The 16,900-nt window shown below is 38.0% G+C and overlaps 2 protein-coding genes across 2 annotated transcripts; one reads left to right on the top strand and one right to left on the bottom strand.

Moving 5' to 3' along the window:
• The first annotated feature begins 1,155 nt into the window (after positions 1 to 1,155).
• On the top strand, positions 1,156 to 8,396 carry cfl1 (cofilin 1). Its single transcript, XM_005799482.2, has 4 exons — positions 1,156 to 1,305; positions 5,834 to 6,144; positions 6,219 to 6,295; positions 7,435 to 8,396. Exons 1-4 carry the CDS (start codon positions 1,171 to 1,173, stop codon positions 7,545 to 7,547), a joined length of 636 nt encoding a protein of 211 aa, XP_005799539.2. The 5' UTR covers positions 1,156 to 1,170; the 3' UTR covers positions 7,548 to 8,396.
• A 2,555-nt stretch (positions 8,397 to 10,951) lies between these two features.
• LOC102219887 (serine protease 23-like) lies at positions 10,952 to 15,684 on the bottom strand. The gene is made up of 2 exons (XM_023328168.1): positions 15,454 to 15,684; positions 10,952 to 12,382 (listed from the first exon to the last, which is right to left on the bottom strand). The coding sequence occupies exon 2, from the start codon at positions 12,369 to 12,371 to the stop codon at positions 11,238 to 11,240; it is 1,134 nt and encodes a 377-aa protein (XP_023183936.1). The 5' UTR covers positions 12,372 to 12,382; positions 15,454 to 15,684; the 3' UTR covers positions 10,952 to 11,237.
• Positions 15,685 to 16,900: the final 1,216 nt, after the last annotated feature.

The raw sequence follows: 16,900 nt of genomic DNA, 5'->3' as shown, positions 1-16,900 counted from the left end.
CCCTCCCTCCGCCATTCGATGCTCCACAAAAATCTCGTGCAGAAAATTTCGTGTCCCTTGTTTCCTTATATGGTGTTCGGCGCCGTTGCCCGGCCCTCCTCCTCTGCGCCGTGAGTGAGGCGCGTGCACCCGACCGCCGCTCATCGTTCGATTTCCATATTTGGAAGTGAGTTCAACGAAAACCGCGCAAAGGGGAGGAGAAAGGAGGGGCAGCGGAGGGTTTCCTCCCACTGCTAACATGCTAACCGCTGCCTAGCCCCGGCTGGCTATAATGACAGCAGAGAGGTCCATTTAAATATCAGTCAACCCCATCGCCATTAATGAGATAGTTAATTGCACGTATTCACTTACGAGAACAGTTATAATGCTGATTAAACCAACAGTTACACACATAATGCGTAGTAAGATTTTATAGCGAGTAAAGAAAAAGCAAATAAATAAAAAACAACTAGGGAGTACATGCTTACTACTACTACCAATAATAATAATAATAATAATAAAATAATAAATAATAATAATAGTTGTTGTTTAACACATAAATTGACATTTTTACATTTACTAAAATAATTTACTACTTACTTGTTTAAGTAGTATGGGTTATATTTGCTTTATCACAAAGTCCGGGAAATTATCAATCGATCAATCAATTAAGTTTATTTGTATAGCGCATTTTAGCAACAAGACAGTTCCAAGTGCTTACATCATAAAAATACAATTTTTTAAAAATAAATCATAAAAACAACATGCAGTCACCAACTGAGAAACCAGAACAAACATTACATTTTGTCGAGTGTTATTATTGAAATGTATTGAATTTAATGCATTTCAATTCAGTTTATTTATATAGCGCAAATTCACAACAAATGTCGTTTCGAGGCACTTTATAGAAATATAAATAATTATTCAAATTAAATCGTACCATACATACATTTTGATTGATACTTAAACAGTACTGTAAGCTAAATTAACAGCTCAAAGAAAGTAGTTTAATTTTAGTAGGAAGTAATTTATTGGGAATACAGATGCAAAATAAAAACGCACGTTCAAAAACAAATAAAAATATTACAGGAATATACACACAAAAACCCCAGCTGTAATAAATGTGTCAGTATAATAAACATCAAAGATCAAACTCCAGACAAAGCTGTCAGATTATAGCCATTAGTACGCATGCGCTCACGCGTCGTGCACGCCGCTACTTCCGGGAACGCGCTTATACGCGCGCTCCCGCAGTGTATAAAGTCGTTTCGTCATCGATCCATTCAATTTCTCTCCGACGCTGAACTGTTCGCTGCTCTGACAATGGTAGGTGGTTTTTTTTACTGCTTTTTTTTTTTTACTGGTTTTGTTCACGTTTTAAGTAACGTCGCGGCTCCCGTTCCCCATTTGAAAGTACTCGGTGTTTTCTTCTTTTAACAGGTCAAATTTGTGTTTACTGGTGTTTTTGCTGGTTTAGCATCACACTCTGCTGACCGGCTGGCTGCCGCAGCAGCCACAGAGCTTAGCTTACCATAGCTAATGCTGCCCTGCTGGTTTAGCCGGTTATGCTTTACCGAAACAGTCACATGTGTTGTTAACATTTTTTTTCCGCTTCAGTGAATAACCCCAGCAGGATACTTTCTTTCTGCCGTAATTGGGAAGATAAAATACCAATTGCCCTGAAACTGGCGCCATTTCGGCAGTCTCGGTGTGTTTCGCAGGGAAAGGTCTGAGGTAACGTTCGCGGCGTTGCCATGACACTGCGCCGGTGTTTTCACTGCATCGTGTTTCTGTTATTGCACCTCCAGACTCGCCTCGCTGGCAGGTGCAGCGGCGCCTCATCTAGATATAACCGTGGCGTTAGCATTCCTAGCTACTGGTATGACTGGCGCTAGCTGAGATTTCTCCTTCTTTGTCTCTACTCCGCCTCTTCACGCTCAGTTTCTGTCACCCCCGCGCTGCAGACGAAGCCAATTTGAGCCAGTTTGTTTCTAAGTAAAACATACGGAGTATTCCTTAGCAATGTTGAATAAATAAGTGATATTTGACAGTGTGTCTGGGTAGTTTTGCCTTATATAGCAAGCTAGCGCTCACATGTGCTGCGTTCATGGCCCCACCCTGAATTTGGTGCAAAGACCATTTTGTCTCCCACTGCTTTATAACGCCACTCTCATCTTTTCCATGCTCTTTTGCTCGCTGTGAGCATTTTTTTTTCTGTTTTCTTCTGAAATGACGTCCAAAAATAATCTAGGTTATGTAACATTGGTGTTAGCAGAGGCTAAAGCAGACTGCCGCATCTTGTTTTGTAGCTGCGCATCCTGCCAGTAACATGAAGGCCCACCACATCATTTTTACCAAAATAGAGATGTAGGTTTATAATGCATGCTGTATTAAAGGGATCAAAAGTATGGAGTTGAAATTTTACCTTACGGAGGTGGGATGAGTATACAGAAATTTTACTCAAGTTAGAGTAGAAATAAATTACTCAGTACAGCTTAGTAAAAATACTCCTAAATGTACTTCGTTCCCCCCCAAAAAGTTACTCAAGTAAATGTAACTAGTGACTCAAAGTGTGAAAAACCTGACTTATTTTTTATTTTCTTAAAGATTTAGTTCTGATCTTCTAATGATCAACAACTCGCCACCCTAAATGTAAACAAAAGATTGACTCATTTCTGTCACCCACTGGTTAATTTACCACATCAGGCTTTGAGTGTAAATGTTTCATCGTCTTTGGTTTCCAGTTTCCATCTGAGAACCCACAGCATTACACAAGGCTGTATATTACAGGGCCAATTGTTGAATCTATGCAGAACGTATCTATCTTGTGAAATAAAAACAAGTTAGACGGGTTGGTTTGGTTGTAGCTGCAACAAGGCTGGTTTTAACGACTATTGCGTCCTGCCAACTGGTCTGTAAATTCCTCAACCACACCTGATCCTTTATTTTTGTTTCATTGTCCTTACAAAAGAAAATTGGAATCAATTAAAAATGAAATTGGCAGGTCAGACCTCAAAACAAACTCAAATTCTAGCAAATTATGTTCAGATTTGACCATTTCTCAGATATAAAGGTTTTGTTTTTATTATATGAAGGGAAAATATTCTAAATGTCCAAATTGTCACAATGTATTTTGGCAGATCAGATGCCAGTCTCTCCTCTGATTGTAATAATATTGTAATTAACTTAAAATATAAACTACAACACACTTATTCTTTTCAGTCAAAATGGGAAAAATAAAATAAAAATCCAGGAAATCTGTATCCGTCTGGAAAAGCTTGATCAGCAAATCTAAGTAATGTGTGTTATTTAGTTTCAATTCAGTTTTAATGCTTAAAAATCATTTTATACTTTTGAGTTTTTGTTGCAGACGTTTATAAACGCTGACTCAGTTTAACTTGTTTCTCTTCTGAGTCTGACATGAGCAGAAATGTTGAAAATGCTCGGTGTTGAAGGTGTGAAGGCCTCATTTTAACTCCAGCAGGCGATGAAGGCTTTGCACACTGGGACTGTGGATCTTGAACTTTGAATTGTGTAATAAATGGTTAAGATTAGATAAGCTGAGACCAAAGTGAAGCTCTTTTGAACAGAGAAAAGCGTCATGTTCACTTTTTTAAAAAGGGTATTTTCTTAAATCTAACAAAGCAGATGAGTAAAAAAATATGGAAACTAAATAAAATGCTAATTTTTGTGTGGAAAAAGTCAGTTTTATATTTAAGCTGCCTGATAGGAAGATTCTTATCCCTTTAATGAAAAGTTCAGGAAATGGGGGAATGTCTGCACCTGGATGATGTAATAAATATTCAGGAAGTGTTTACTTATTAACGAGTCTGCTGGTTAATGATTCCCACTACGAGCTTTTAACACTCTGAGCAAACGGAGGCTTGCAGCAGTCTGCTCCGCTCCGTCTTTCCTGTCCTACTTCCTCCTCTTTGTGTTTTTTCCACTGATATGTTTGTCGTCTCGGCCTGAGACGGCGGTTTCTCCACATGAAGTGGCTAAGCAGAGTCAGGAGACTTGACTGAGTGTCTTTATGGGCCGTTTAGGACTGATTTGGATTCGGGTTTTTTAAACAGAGGCTTTATTGTTGTTGTTTTTTGTTTTTTGAGGGTGTTTAATTCCCGACTGCAGCCTCTCACACATGGACATCTTTACTGCAGGAATGCATGACACAAAGGAGCTTATGTAATGTTTTATACCTACCGGCCGACTGGGAGTCACAAACTTATTCAGATTTAGACATTAACTATGTTGATTTATTTATTATTATTTATTGATTAAGTTGTTTGTTTTTGTTTTTAGGTTGCTTTTACCCACACTACGTCTGTCTATGTCAGAGTTTGGTAGTAACTAGTTACATTTACTCTATTACATTTACTAGAGTAACTCTTTAAAAAATGTACTTTTATGAGTAATTTTATCATGAAGTATTTTTACTCTTACTTGAGTAAAATTTCTGGATTTTCTACTCACTGAATGAAAAACAAGCCTGTTTTAACCAAAAGTTCATCAAACACAGACACACACCTGCAGTTTTTGTTAAACTTTCATAAATTTTTCTCTTTTTTTTTTTTTTTTATTGAAAGATTTGAGAAAATTTATTTTGCCTGATTTTGCTTTTTTTTTGTCACTTGTATGAATTATTGTCATTTTCATCCTTAAAATACGAAAATTTCCACTTTACTCTATATTTTGCTTCATCTGATGATGTAATTTTTAAATATTAAATGATTGATCATTTGATCAGTTATTCTGTACTTTGTTTACTTGAGTAATTATTTGCTACTTTTTACTTTTGCTTGAGTAAAGACATGTTGCGTGTCTCTCCTCTTTCTGGAGTATTGTTTGGGTTCGGGTCTTTCTTGGCGCCAGCTCTGCTAACGGCTAACAGCCCGTCGTGACCACAACTTTTGCTGCTCCAGTCTGTCTTATCAGTCGCCGCCGTTGGGAGGATTCGTGCCGCACGTGACGGTCACATGTCGTCCTCTCAGGTTCCTCGGCTCAGTCGTCTCTGTTCGGTCACAGCTGGGAAACGTAAACCTGCAGCAAACGCTTTAATCAACACAACTTCCCAGAGTTTCTATTTTTTAAAAGTTATAAGATAGATCTCAAGGATCAAAGAAAGCATGTCTGTATAAATTAACTCACCAGGTTTAAGGTTTTCTTCAACAAAATATGAATGTTAGCATTTTTAAGGATTTAAACATAACAGGTTCCTTGATTGCAGTAGTTTTATCTCCAGCAGTAACAGCATCTAATCATATTTTTGAATTTACTGATATTAATTTATGCTTTTGTGAAACAGTGTTATTGGAAATGTTGGTTTTACCATTTTTTCTATTTTATTTTTTTAATTTATCAAGACAATGATACATCAAAATTCTTGCGACGTTCTTCACTGTAAATAATAAACAATAGAGTAAATGGGTGATTTAAAAAAAACAACATTTTCCATATTTTATCATTAGAGGACAATAACAAATTTACTGGACAACAAATTGTCCCTGAAGTTATTACAATAAGTGATAATATTGTTTTTTCCAAGTGTTCATGGTATTAAAGTAATAATAATGCAAGAACACATTCTCAAATGTGAATAAACTTTAAATTAAAATGAATATTTAACACTGGAATTGGAAGTCATCTTCAATGTCCAAAATAAATAAAAAATAGAAATGACAAATAAAATGAATTATGAATTCTCTGTGAACAAAATTATCTTTAAAAAAGCCCCAGACTGAAGACGTTTATCATTATTTTGGTAGAAGGAGAGGAATCCTTCTGATCGATCATGCGATCAGTTGATTGATCGCGTCGGGTCCGGCTTCTGTTAAGGTGTCTTCTGTTGACGCAGGCCTCCGGTGTGAAAGTCACGGATGAAGTGATCGCCGTCTTCAACGACATGAAGGTCCGTAAGGCTCAGGCGAACGAGGATGAGAAGAGGAAGAGGAAGAAGGCCATCCTCTTCTGCCTCAGCAAGGACCTGAAGAACATCGTTCTGGACGAGGGCAAAGAAATCCTGCTGGGCGACATCGGCAACACCGTCATGGACCCGTACCAGGACTTTGTGAAGATGCTGCCGCCCGACGACTGCCGCTACGCCCTGTACGACGCCACCTACGAGACCAAAGAGACGAAGAAAGAGGACTTGGTCTTCATCTTCTGGTGAGGATTGTTGTCGCTGAAATGTTTTCAGAGAATCGTGGCGGTGGATTTAAACCTTTCCTCCTCTTCCTCAGGGCACCGGACAGCGCTCCGCTGAAGAGCAAGATGATCTACGCCAGCTCTAAAGACGCCATCAAGAGGAAATTTGAAGGTGAGCAGCCGCGCGCGGCGGGAACTTTATCCGGTTTTACTTCTGTCGAACGGTTTCCAGGATTTTCTGGATGTTCCTACTTTAAACATGTTTGGTTGGTTTGTGATTCTGAATTCATGGTGTTCCGAGTCGATTCCTGTGTTTATCCGACATTCGCTCCACTTCAGTCCATCTGGGTAACGACATCAAGCTAGCTGAAGGTTTAAAAACCGTCAAAATGTTTCTGTCGGAAGTTTAAAGTTCTTGGTTTTAGATGCCAGAGACAGTGGGGTTTTCTAGAGATGTGGGGCAAAATTATTTGTTGTTGTGATGATGATGATGATGATGATTCAATCTATAGGTGCAGGAAAAAAAATTGACATTATGAAGAATTGTAATTCTTAGTTCTGGGAATTATGAATAGATTCAAAATGCTCAGAAATAAATTTTTAAAATGCGTTAAGCTTTACATCTTTTCTATTTGCTAGTTTTTATTTTTAACGTATATATTTGTTCTTTTATGATTTTGTTTGATGTACTTGCTGTTACTTGATTACTATAAAGTGTTTACAGAAGCGCCATGAAAATTTATTTATTACTGCGTAATACTGCATTAATACTAAAGTGTCAAGTATACATAATACTTCATTATCACTATTTTGAATTATTCTTTGATATTTGTTTAAGAAAAAGCCAGGCAGCTAAATTTTGATGGTTTTAGTGGAAATTTACTCCTTTTCTTTTTATGCTTTTTTCTGTGTAAATGATACGCTTCGTTTTTTAAACCCAGTTTAGTTTCACACACTTGCAGGAAAAACATTTGAGTTTAAAAAGTTGAAAATTTGTTAGAAAATTTTCACCTTTGTTCTAGAAATTTCTAAATTTTTTTGAGTTTCAAAAGTAAAAAATTTTCAGCCTTTAAAACTCAGAAAGTTTTTGAAGTTTTTTGGTGAACATTTACTCCTTTTGCTTGTTTAAAATGGCTGAAATGCGTCCTGTAGGATTGACTGGTGCATTTTGTTTTCAATTATCTTGGGAATCAATAAGTAAAAATTTTTTAATCACAGAGATATTAGTCAGAATAATCAGGTGAAAACCTCGCCTCTCATTAAATGTTCCCAGTTTTTGACGGGTCAGTGTATTTTTTTATTTTTCTCCAGGCATCAAGCATGAGTGGCAGGTGAACGGTTTGGAGGACCTGAAGGAGCGACGCACGCTGGCGGAGAAGCTGGGCGGCTCGTCGGTAGTCACCCTGGAAGGATCTCCTATATAAACACGCCTTTCCTCCTCCTCCTCCTCTTCCTCCTCCCACGGCTTCGGTCGAAGCCTCTCAGACACATCTGTTGGGTTTAGCTGTTCATTCCAGTCGGGTTGGAGAAAACGGGGCAAAAGGAGAACCAGCGTCATTTGTGGGACTCCTGGGGAGGGCGACCTGGGGTGGGTTTGGGGTCAAGTGACAAAGAAAAGCAAACAAAAAAAAACAAACAGGCAGACTGTTGTTCCAGTTCATGCAACATAAGGATTATGAACAAAACACACCTAAAGATACTAATGATGAAGGGTGGTGATGAAGACGATGACATTTAAATGCACTTACTCACGTTTCTGGACAGGGTTTTGTTCTTTCCACTTGAAATATTTCAGAGAAAGGGACAGTTCTTAAAATCATGAAAACTATTCCAACTGCATTTTATTTTATTTTTTTTGCCAAACTTCTAGTTAAGTTTTGTGTGTAGTTGACACTAGGCCTAGTATGAACTAATTCACTCTTGTTTGCACAAGACGGATGAAAACCTTCTCTGGGGGAACACGGTTAAATATTGTTTTGTTTTTGTCATTCCATTTGGTTTTTGGGGTTTTTTTTTGGTTTTGTTTTCATGCAATCCCTAAAACTTGAGTGATTCCGTTTTATTTCCTGCTGTGTCGGAGAACTCGGCATTCGATGTAGTGAACATAACATTCCTCGTACTTGTTAAAAAAGGTTTCCTCGTTTTAAAAAGCTTTGTGGTGTTGTTGATGGTCTGACGCGGCGCGATGTGTAAATGACGGACAAGCAGACTGAAGCGAAGGGTGGATGTTTTGTATCGTCTCCTTATCTCTAATAAAAGCACTAAACTACTGACTTCTTCTTTTTGGTTCTTTTAAACTGGATATCATTCACTTAATTATTTAAAATACATTTTCTATTTGTGCTGCATATTGTGTAGAAACTGTGACAAAAGATATTTAAGTGTTTTGGAAAAATCCATCTATTAATCAGTTTGGTTATCAATCAGTCATTTTATCATTTGTTTTCAATCCCATCTGTCTTGTTTCTCCGTCTGTCCATCCAGTTCATAAATTAGTTTGTCCTCCCATTTATGCATCGTCTTAAACTCTACACGCTCATTTTTACTAAAGAAGGAAAAGCAATACCTTTTTCAGTTTGAAAAATAAGAAAATTTAGATTAATCTCAGAAATTTATAGAAAAAGAAAATTTCTGAGTTTCAAAAGTTTTTTTTAACTAAAATATATAAAGTTTAACTTTTGAAACTGAGGTATTCTTGTTCTAGAAAATTAGTCTTAAAATGATCTTTTCTATATTTGTACATCTGTAACTGCAACTAATTATTTTAGTAATTGATCTATTGATTTATTCTGATTAGTTGGATTGAATTCTCTAGAATTTCTTTTTAACTGAACTAAAGTCATATAATAGAAAAACATTTCAAAAATACAAATTACATTTTTAAAATAAAATAGAACACATTAATAGATGCAAATAAACTAATGTTATTGCCTAAAACTCAATAATGTAGCATTCTTTTAGAGAACACTTGATCATAAAGATGCATTTAAATGTCTAAAATACTTTAAGACCAACGTGGAAAAATACAATTCAAGGCTGATCTGTGTATTTTTGGATTAATCAATGAAATGATAGAAAAAGGTAGTTTTTAAATTATTTTTATTACATAATTTCATCTGGGTAAAGCTAAAGTTATGCCACTTGAGGAGTTTTGGGTAAAACATTTTTAGAAAGGTTATTTTTTGAGTCTTTAATACAAATGTTTATGGGGGGGAGGGGGGTTGTACAGTTTTGCCTTTATTACTGCTCTGAATATATTTTTCTTGGTCTTTTTTTACTCCAGTTAACAATTAATTACAAAAATTAGTTGACAATTATTTCAATAATCAATTCATCACGATTAATTGTTTCAGTCCTATTTATACGCTTTACCTACTGTCCCAGTCCATATACCTCCTGCTGTTTATACATTCATCCTTCCATCTCTGTGTATTCATATTTCTGTTTATATTATATCATATTTCAGTCACAAGAGGAGTGACTGTGGTTAAATATGTTTTAAAGCGTGTTAATTCTTTACAGGGAAGCATTTTTAATCGATTAATCTACAACATCAACGATGTTCGTTCACACTTGAGAGCTGCAGTATTTATCATGGCCACATGGGGGCAGTCGAACTCCACTTTACACCAAAAGGACTTCACACAATCAATTAAAACTCTGTTTATTAAAATATCTCAAGCATTCGTGAAAAAATAAAATTAACATTCTGTCCTCAGTCAACTATGAGAAGTCTAAAGTGTCCGCCGAAATGATAGGAAGCAGTTTTATTGTTTATTTACTTTTCAGATGCGTGCAGGAGGGCGGAGAAGGAGCTGTGTTATAAATGGAAAATTGCCAAAATCACCAAAGCGGGATGCAGATGAAAGAGGAAGGGGGATTATAATTTATCCTCGGTAGATTACAGTAATTGACACGCGGTGCTGCTGCACCAGGGGAAAGTGTTTTTTCCTTATTGAGGAGGTTCAGCTATTATTGTGGAAACACTGACATGAATCTGACCGCGGGCAAAAATCAGAGCTGTGATCTCACTGGCAGATTTATTTAACGGGCGCAGAGGTTACCAATTAAACACAGGAGAGGGAACATGGAGCCAAATGTAGATTTTTCCCTGATGTAAACACAGACCTCTATGGAAATATTTCTGCGGCACTCAGATGTTTATAAGGTGCGTTTGTAAAGTTACACTGTCAAAAATTAACAGCAATAATCTGGGTTATTTAATCTAAGAGAAAGAAAATGAAGGTTCATGTTTTCACCATGATAATCATTCATTTATAAATGTCAGTTTCAAACTAAATATTAGCTCACTGAATATTTAGCTTACTAGCTAAATACTTAGCTTGAAGCTAAATACTTAGTTCAGCACTAAGTATTTAGCTTCAAACTTACAAACTAAATTGCCAATTTCCCTCTGAGATTAGTAAAGTATCTTCATTCAAATTCTTGGTTTGAAACTAAATATTTAGTTAGCGCACAAAATAATTTGCATCAAATTAAGCATTTAGTTAGCAAGCTATTTAGTTTGAAGTCAAATCTTTAGTTGGCAAGCTATATATTTAGTTATTTAACTAAATATTTAGCTCCAAACTATGTGCATAGCTTGAAGCTGAGTGTTTGACTTAACTACATGTTTAGTTAGCAAGCCAAATATTTAGTTTTAAATCAATTATTGAGTTGGCAATCTAAATATGTTTAGCTAGCAAGCTAAATATTTAGTTAGAAGGCTAAATGTTTAGCTTCAAAGTATTTAGTTAGCAAGACAAATATTTAATTTTAAGTCTTATATGAGAAAGCTCACAAGTTAAATATTTAGTTTGAAGCTAAATATGTAGCTTGCTAGCTACATATTTAGCATGCTACCTAAATATTTAGTTTGTAGCTAAATATTTAGCTTCAATGATTTAATTATAAATGATTTAATGACATGATGAAAGTATACAACTTCAAATATCAGATCATTTCTTTGTTTTATAACAGGCTAAATAAAACAAATTTATTGCTGTTAAGTTTTTACTGTAACTTTGTTAACATCACCCTATGGATGTTTTCTGCAGTAGCTAACAGTAAAGGTCACCCTGTATTATTTTTAATTAACTTCGGCCTCGGTTGCTTCAGTCCTGCCTGCAGTCCAGCCGGTTCCCGTGAACCCAGTAACAGATCTGGGCGAACTTCAGCGGCGTGATGCGGACAGCCACGTTGTAATCCCGGTTCTCTCCGTCGATCTCCAGCCACTGGTGTCCAGAGAAAATCCCGATCACCTTCCTCTCCCAGTGCTCCAACGCGTCGTCCCACACCCGGCCGTACACCCCGGAGCCGCTGGCCCCGGGCCGCGCGTCGCAGTGCTGGTAGATTAGTTCGCTCGACTCCTCCTCCACCGGACAGAACCGGTACACCAGCTCCCCCGGGCGGTCGCTGTCGAACCCAGAGAAGTGAATGCGGTTCCCTGCCAGGTCGTCCGAAGAGGGCGCTACAGAGAGCCGCATGAAGGGGCGCCGGTGAGGCCACCGCAGCTCCAAAAGGGCGTAGTCAAAGTCCATGCTGACCTCCTGCGGGCCCTGGATCCAGCCCCTCGGCACCCGAGTGCGCTTCACCCGAACCCAGCGGACCAGCGGCTTCTTGTTGGGAATCAACCCGGCTTTGGTGCCATTTACGGACGGAGGAATCAGGAAGCCAACCCTCAACTTCTGGGCTCCATGAACGTAATCCTTCCCGTCGTGCACGCAGTGGGCCGCGGTGAGGACGTGCTGCTGGGACACCAGGACGCCCGTGCATCCGGTGGAGATGCGCACCGCCGTGGAGAAGGGATAATCCATCAGGAAGTCGTCACCCTGGATGTTAAAACGCCCGTCCGCTCCGTAGATCTGTCGCTTCATCCTGCGCTTCAATCGTCTCCTCCATCTCCACTCGGGCGCGTGAGTCGGGTGAAGAGCATCATCATCATCATCCTCCACCTCCACCGTGGTGAGGGTGCGGAAGCCGTCCGCGTACAGCGTCTCAAAGGCCAGTTTGTCCGTCATTTGCTCCTCCTGCTCCGCTCGGTGGAAGCAGCTGGCGTTGCAGCGGGTGGTGAAGTCCAGCTGGGCCTCGGCGCTGAAGCGCGAGCGGGTCAGAGGTGTCGGTGCGTGCGGGACCAGGGTGGGCACGTGCACGGGTTGGTGGTGGGGAGGCTGGAGGAGAGAGAGGGTGAAGGGGAGGAGGTGATGGAGGAGCAGGTGAGTTGAGATGGTGATCTCACGTGGCGTCATAGTGGAAAACACTGAAAAGATTCACAAAATGATCATTTAAAGGGGCAGTGTTGTATTTTCCGAACACAATGGCATATATTTATAGCATAATCAACTGTTGACTTCAGTTGTGTGCGTATATATATATATATATATATATATATATATATATATATATATATATATATATATATATGTATATCAAACATGACTTGAAAGAAATTTGACTTCATAATTTAACACCTTCAAATTGGACCGCTGACTCTTTAAGAAACTTTTTCTCTTTCCTACACTCCACCTTTAGTACATGTCATCAAAACGTTTCTCCATTAACCCTTTAAGAACAAGTCAGGGTTTCCCCCAGTAAACTTGCTAAGCGCGGAGGTTGAGGCGTTAGGGCAGTCACTTATTTATGGCCTGCTGTGTTTTTGAGTTAAAAAAATGTTTAAAGTTGACAGGAAATTTGAAAATATCACTTGACAATTATGTGTCATTGGAAGATTAATACTTGAATACTGACTATAAAGTCTTAAAAATGCAAACATAAAAAAATTAAGTTAAATAAATATGCAATGCTAAGCCTGGTGGGGGCCCAAGTAAAGCCTGGTGGCCCGCCAGACTTATAGTACACTGGGGGAAACCCTGCAAGTAACTTATATGATAAGCTCAGAAGATGCACAGCTCCACCAGGTGTTTGCTAATTGCTGCTGCCGCTAGTCTGAAGGAGCTGAGTGGAGCAACTTGGGGGAGGGAGCTCTTTGAGAGCCATACTTGGTAAAAGCAAGCGTTTAGGCACTCCCGAATGGTTGCCATGGGAGATTAAAAGATTTCTCAAACATGTACTAAACAATCAAGGCAACAATCCAGGTAGGTTTTTGATGAGGGAATAACATTGTAACATGATAGAAACCTCAACAAAGTTTATTTGACATAATACTGCTCCTTAGCCATATTAACAGAAAGTTGAATGTAAGGAAAAAATATGAAAACAAAACACATTTACAAGGTGCATCTGGCCTTGCAAAAGTGATTGCAAGCCTTGACCTTTTCCATGTTTTATGAGTTAAAACCACACATTTGTAAATAATCTAATGTAATTGTCATGCTTTTGTTTTCTGACCACTTTACTTTGGTCATAATTAAAATAGTACTGTAATTATGCAAAGAATTGCACAATCAGGCTCTGATGCATTGGAATGTTAGAAATTGATGTTTTTTATTGTAACGACAAAATCTGAATAATTTAAACCATTTTTTTTCTGCATGTTCAATTTAGGGCTTGGTAATAAATCAATAACAATACATATTGTGATAGATGATCAATATCCATAGATAATACATCTAATAGTTTAGTCAATATTCAATACACAGTTTCCACAAGTCTGAACCAGAAGTTATCTGCAGCACTGAACCGCCATCTTGGTAGCCAAGTGCCGCTTCAAGACCAGCAAAAAAAAAAAAAGGATTTAAAAGTAAGTTTAAGACTTAATAGTTGTAATGTCTTTTATTGTTTCAAATTTAGATACAAATGAGGCAAGAGCTAGTTCTGAGTTTGTGGCTTGTTGTTGTCATAGCTTTTACAGATACCTATCAAGATGGCTGTCAGCTACAAAGTTACTGGAAGTGTGGCATCATATGAGAACTGTGTATATTCATAATGAACATAGTTCTCATGTGAGGAACCAGGAACTTTGTAGCTGACAAGCTGCCATCTTGGTAGATATTCATAACTACCTGTCATCACAGTTGCTATGAAGTAGCTATGACAACAATAAGCAAGCCACATTCTCTGCATCATACGGGTCGGTCCCAACAGCAGCAAAAAATATTTCTGTCACACATTGGTCAAGAGTATCAATATACTTTCTTTTTGTTGATCTCGAAGCCATGGTTCATCTATGCTTTGTGCTGAATTTGCCTACCAAGATGGCGGTTCAGATATGTATTCACTGTACTTCAACCCAGAACTGCACAGCATTCTGGGAGATGTAGGCAGAGAAAAGACCTTAGCCAACCTCTCACAGGCAGCCAAGCAAAGTTGGTGGCATCAACTCACTCACTTATTTTTGGTTACCTAGCAACTCACTCATTCTTTGGTTACCTAGCAACAACCAGCTGAGTAGCAGCAGTTTCAGGTTTCACCACTGTGCCTCATAACTGCTTAAAAATAATTAAAAAAACAACATCATATTTTTTAACATTTCAGATATTTGAAACAAAAAAACGAATTAATAATTATTGATTTTGACTCAGCCATATTGTCCAGCCCTAATTGATAAACTTCTGCAAGTAGGTGCAGCTCACACGTTTCAGTGTTGCAAACCCGGCCTGAAGTTGGAGCGGCGAGACAACAATGACCCTTTTGTTCCCCGTAATATAGATTACCAGGATAATAGGATTTCACCCGATGGAAGCAAACAAGCGTTTTAATGTCTGTTTGGCTCAACAAGCAATGAACAAATTCCAGAGAAAGGCCTGTAATAAAGAGCCGACCAGGTAAAAAGGGGGCCATTCATTAACAGCGAGGCTTTCAGAGCAGATTAACAGAGAAAGGAGACACTCGATCCCCGCTGTGGATCCCTGGGCTCGCATGGCATGACTATAGCAGGTGTGCAGAAAAGTAAAAAGCAGCAAGTCGAGGCAGGGCGGCAACACAGATCATTACTCCCGAAACAAGACAGGGTGGGGCACGTCCACACACCTACGAGCTGCCACACACAAGCAAAAATTTTAAAAAAATGCAGATTTTCTTTTTTCCCCCGGGTATAAACTGATTTCTTTCGCTTTTGAACTGACAGAAAAAATGTCTTCCTTATATTTTTACATTCACATGCTGATTCTGTTAAAAATATTTTTGATAAAACATGCAGCGAAAAAAAAAAAGAAACATGAATTTGGTTTGGGGTTAAATTTGTGTCATAAAGACGAAATGAGCAATATGAAGCTCAGTTTGACTAGGAATGCAAAATAAACGACAGCAATTTGTTGTATTTCTCATGTATGATCTTTTTTTAATCTCTAAAGAAGCAACCAGCACCGGTTCGGAGCATAAAACTTAAAGCTGATTCTGCTTTAGAGTAAATCGTTTTATTTCGATGCCTACCTGCTGATTAGAGACTGTGGATCGGTTCACATCCCGGTCAGGTTCTCCTCTCCATCAGGATCATTTCTCCAGGGTTCCCTCATTATATCCGCAGGAAAGTTTCTCCTCTTCCTCCCTTATATTCCTACTCTCTCTTTTCCTCTTTCCTTTTTCACTCTGAGCGCAAATGAAGCGCCAGGTGCGCAGTGAACGTGCGGAGCTCCTCCGCAGTCTGTGCGGTTCAGTCACTGATGCGCGTCTGCATGATCCGCTCTGAACACAGGCGGGTTTACCCTGACCCAGACCCTCCCCATGGTCCTAGCGCCCCTCTTTTACATTTGACCCGTCAGTGTCCACCTGGAAAAGAAAAGACTTTATTCAAATATTTAATTCAAGCTTATATTTATTGCGATAACTAGAAATATCGGGAGTATTGATATTAAATAAGGGGCCCCAGGATTTACTCCAAATGTGACTTTTGTCTTTTCTATTGTTGACACAAATGTCTTGCCATACATTTGCTCCTGATATCTGAGTATTTTTTATATTTAGTTGTGTTACAACCAACTTAAGTGAATTTTATTGGGATTTATGGCGTAAAATCAAATAAAAGTAATTAGTCACACTGGGTTTTTTTAAACAAATATTCTCACATAAGTTCAGTTTAATCTATTTTCCTTAATAAATATTTTAAAAACTACATTTTCTCATTTAGGTAATTTTTTAATTATCTGTAAGGGGACAAATATTTTTTCAATCTGAAAACTGATATGTTTATGTCAAATTAAAGTTTTGACATTAACTTACTTTTAAATGGGTGAATAGTTGTAATCATGAACTTCACAACACATTTTTTTGTCCTTTTAGATTTTAGGCTCATTCGTTTCATTATGTCAAAGACTTTTAACCTCAGTGTTTATTAAAAATCCCCAAAATATTCCAGGCAGATTAAGATTTTCCATGATTGTTATTCAACCAAGAAACTCACAAAGACCAAAAACAAACTTAAAGTCAATTTAAAAAGGAGCAAAAGTGCTAAAAAAGGATTTAAAAAAAATGTTTGGTTACTTTTCAAGAGAAAAACTTCATGTGAAGACCAGTTTACTTTTGTCAATAATCACTGGCTAAATATTTATTGGTATCACACCAAACTTTTTGTATGTTTCTTCTTGTGTTTTAATGGTTTAACTTCCCTTCTTCACCCTAATCTTTTTTTTCTCCCACAGATTCATTGTCTGGACTCTGACTCCTTCCATTAATTAAACCTTAAAATCCAAATAGAGAACTTAATTATTCACAACTTTTGAAATCATTACATTTGTGTTCCCTCTGTAAAGCTCCAAAGCGCTGATTTGACATTTTTACTTGTGGAAATGTATCTTTACTTGTACATCGGAGGCATTGAAACAGAGAGAGTTTCACGTTCGCATGCCTCAGTAACAGATTATATGTATTTGTGATAACAGGC

This window comes from Xiphophorus maculatus, chromosome 23 (genome assembly GCF_002775205.1).
Source record: "Xiphophorus maculatus strain JP 163 A chromosome 23, X_maculatus-5.0-male, whole genome shotgun sequence".
NCBI classification, from domain to species: domain Eukaryota; kingdom Metazoa; phylum Chordata; class Actinopteri; order Cyprinodontiformes; family Poeciliidae; genus Xiphophorus; species Xiphophorus maculatus.
The sequence above is the reverse complement of the archived record's forward strand: the minus strand, read 5'-3'. Positions and strand labels throughout refer to the sequence as shown.

What these genes read in the sequence shown, in the direction of transcription:
- cfl1 (XM_005799482.2), top strand. Translation starts at nt 1,171, where the DNA reads ATGCGCTCACGCGTCGTGCACGCCGCTACTTCCGGGAACGCGCTTATA. An exon ending in GACTTGGTCTTCATCTTCTG is followed by an intron (nt 6,145 to 6,218) that starts GTGAGGATTGTT and finishes CCTCTTCCTCAG; the next exon opens with GGCACCGGACAGCGCTCCGC. An exon ending in CATCAAGAGGAAATTTGAAG is followed by an intron (nt 6,296 to 7,434) that starts GTGAGCAGCCGC and finishes ATTTTTCTCCAG; the next exon opens with GCATCAAGCATGAGTGGCAG.
- LOC102219887 (XM_023328168.1), bottom strand. Translation starts at nt 12,371, where the DNA reads ATGACGCCACGTGAGATCACCATCTCAACTCACCTGCTCCTCCATCAC.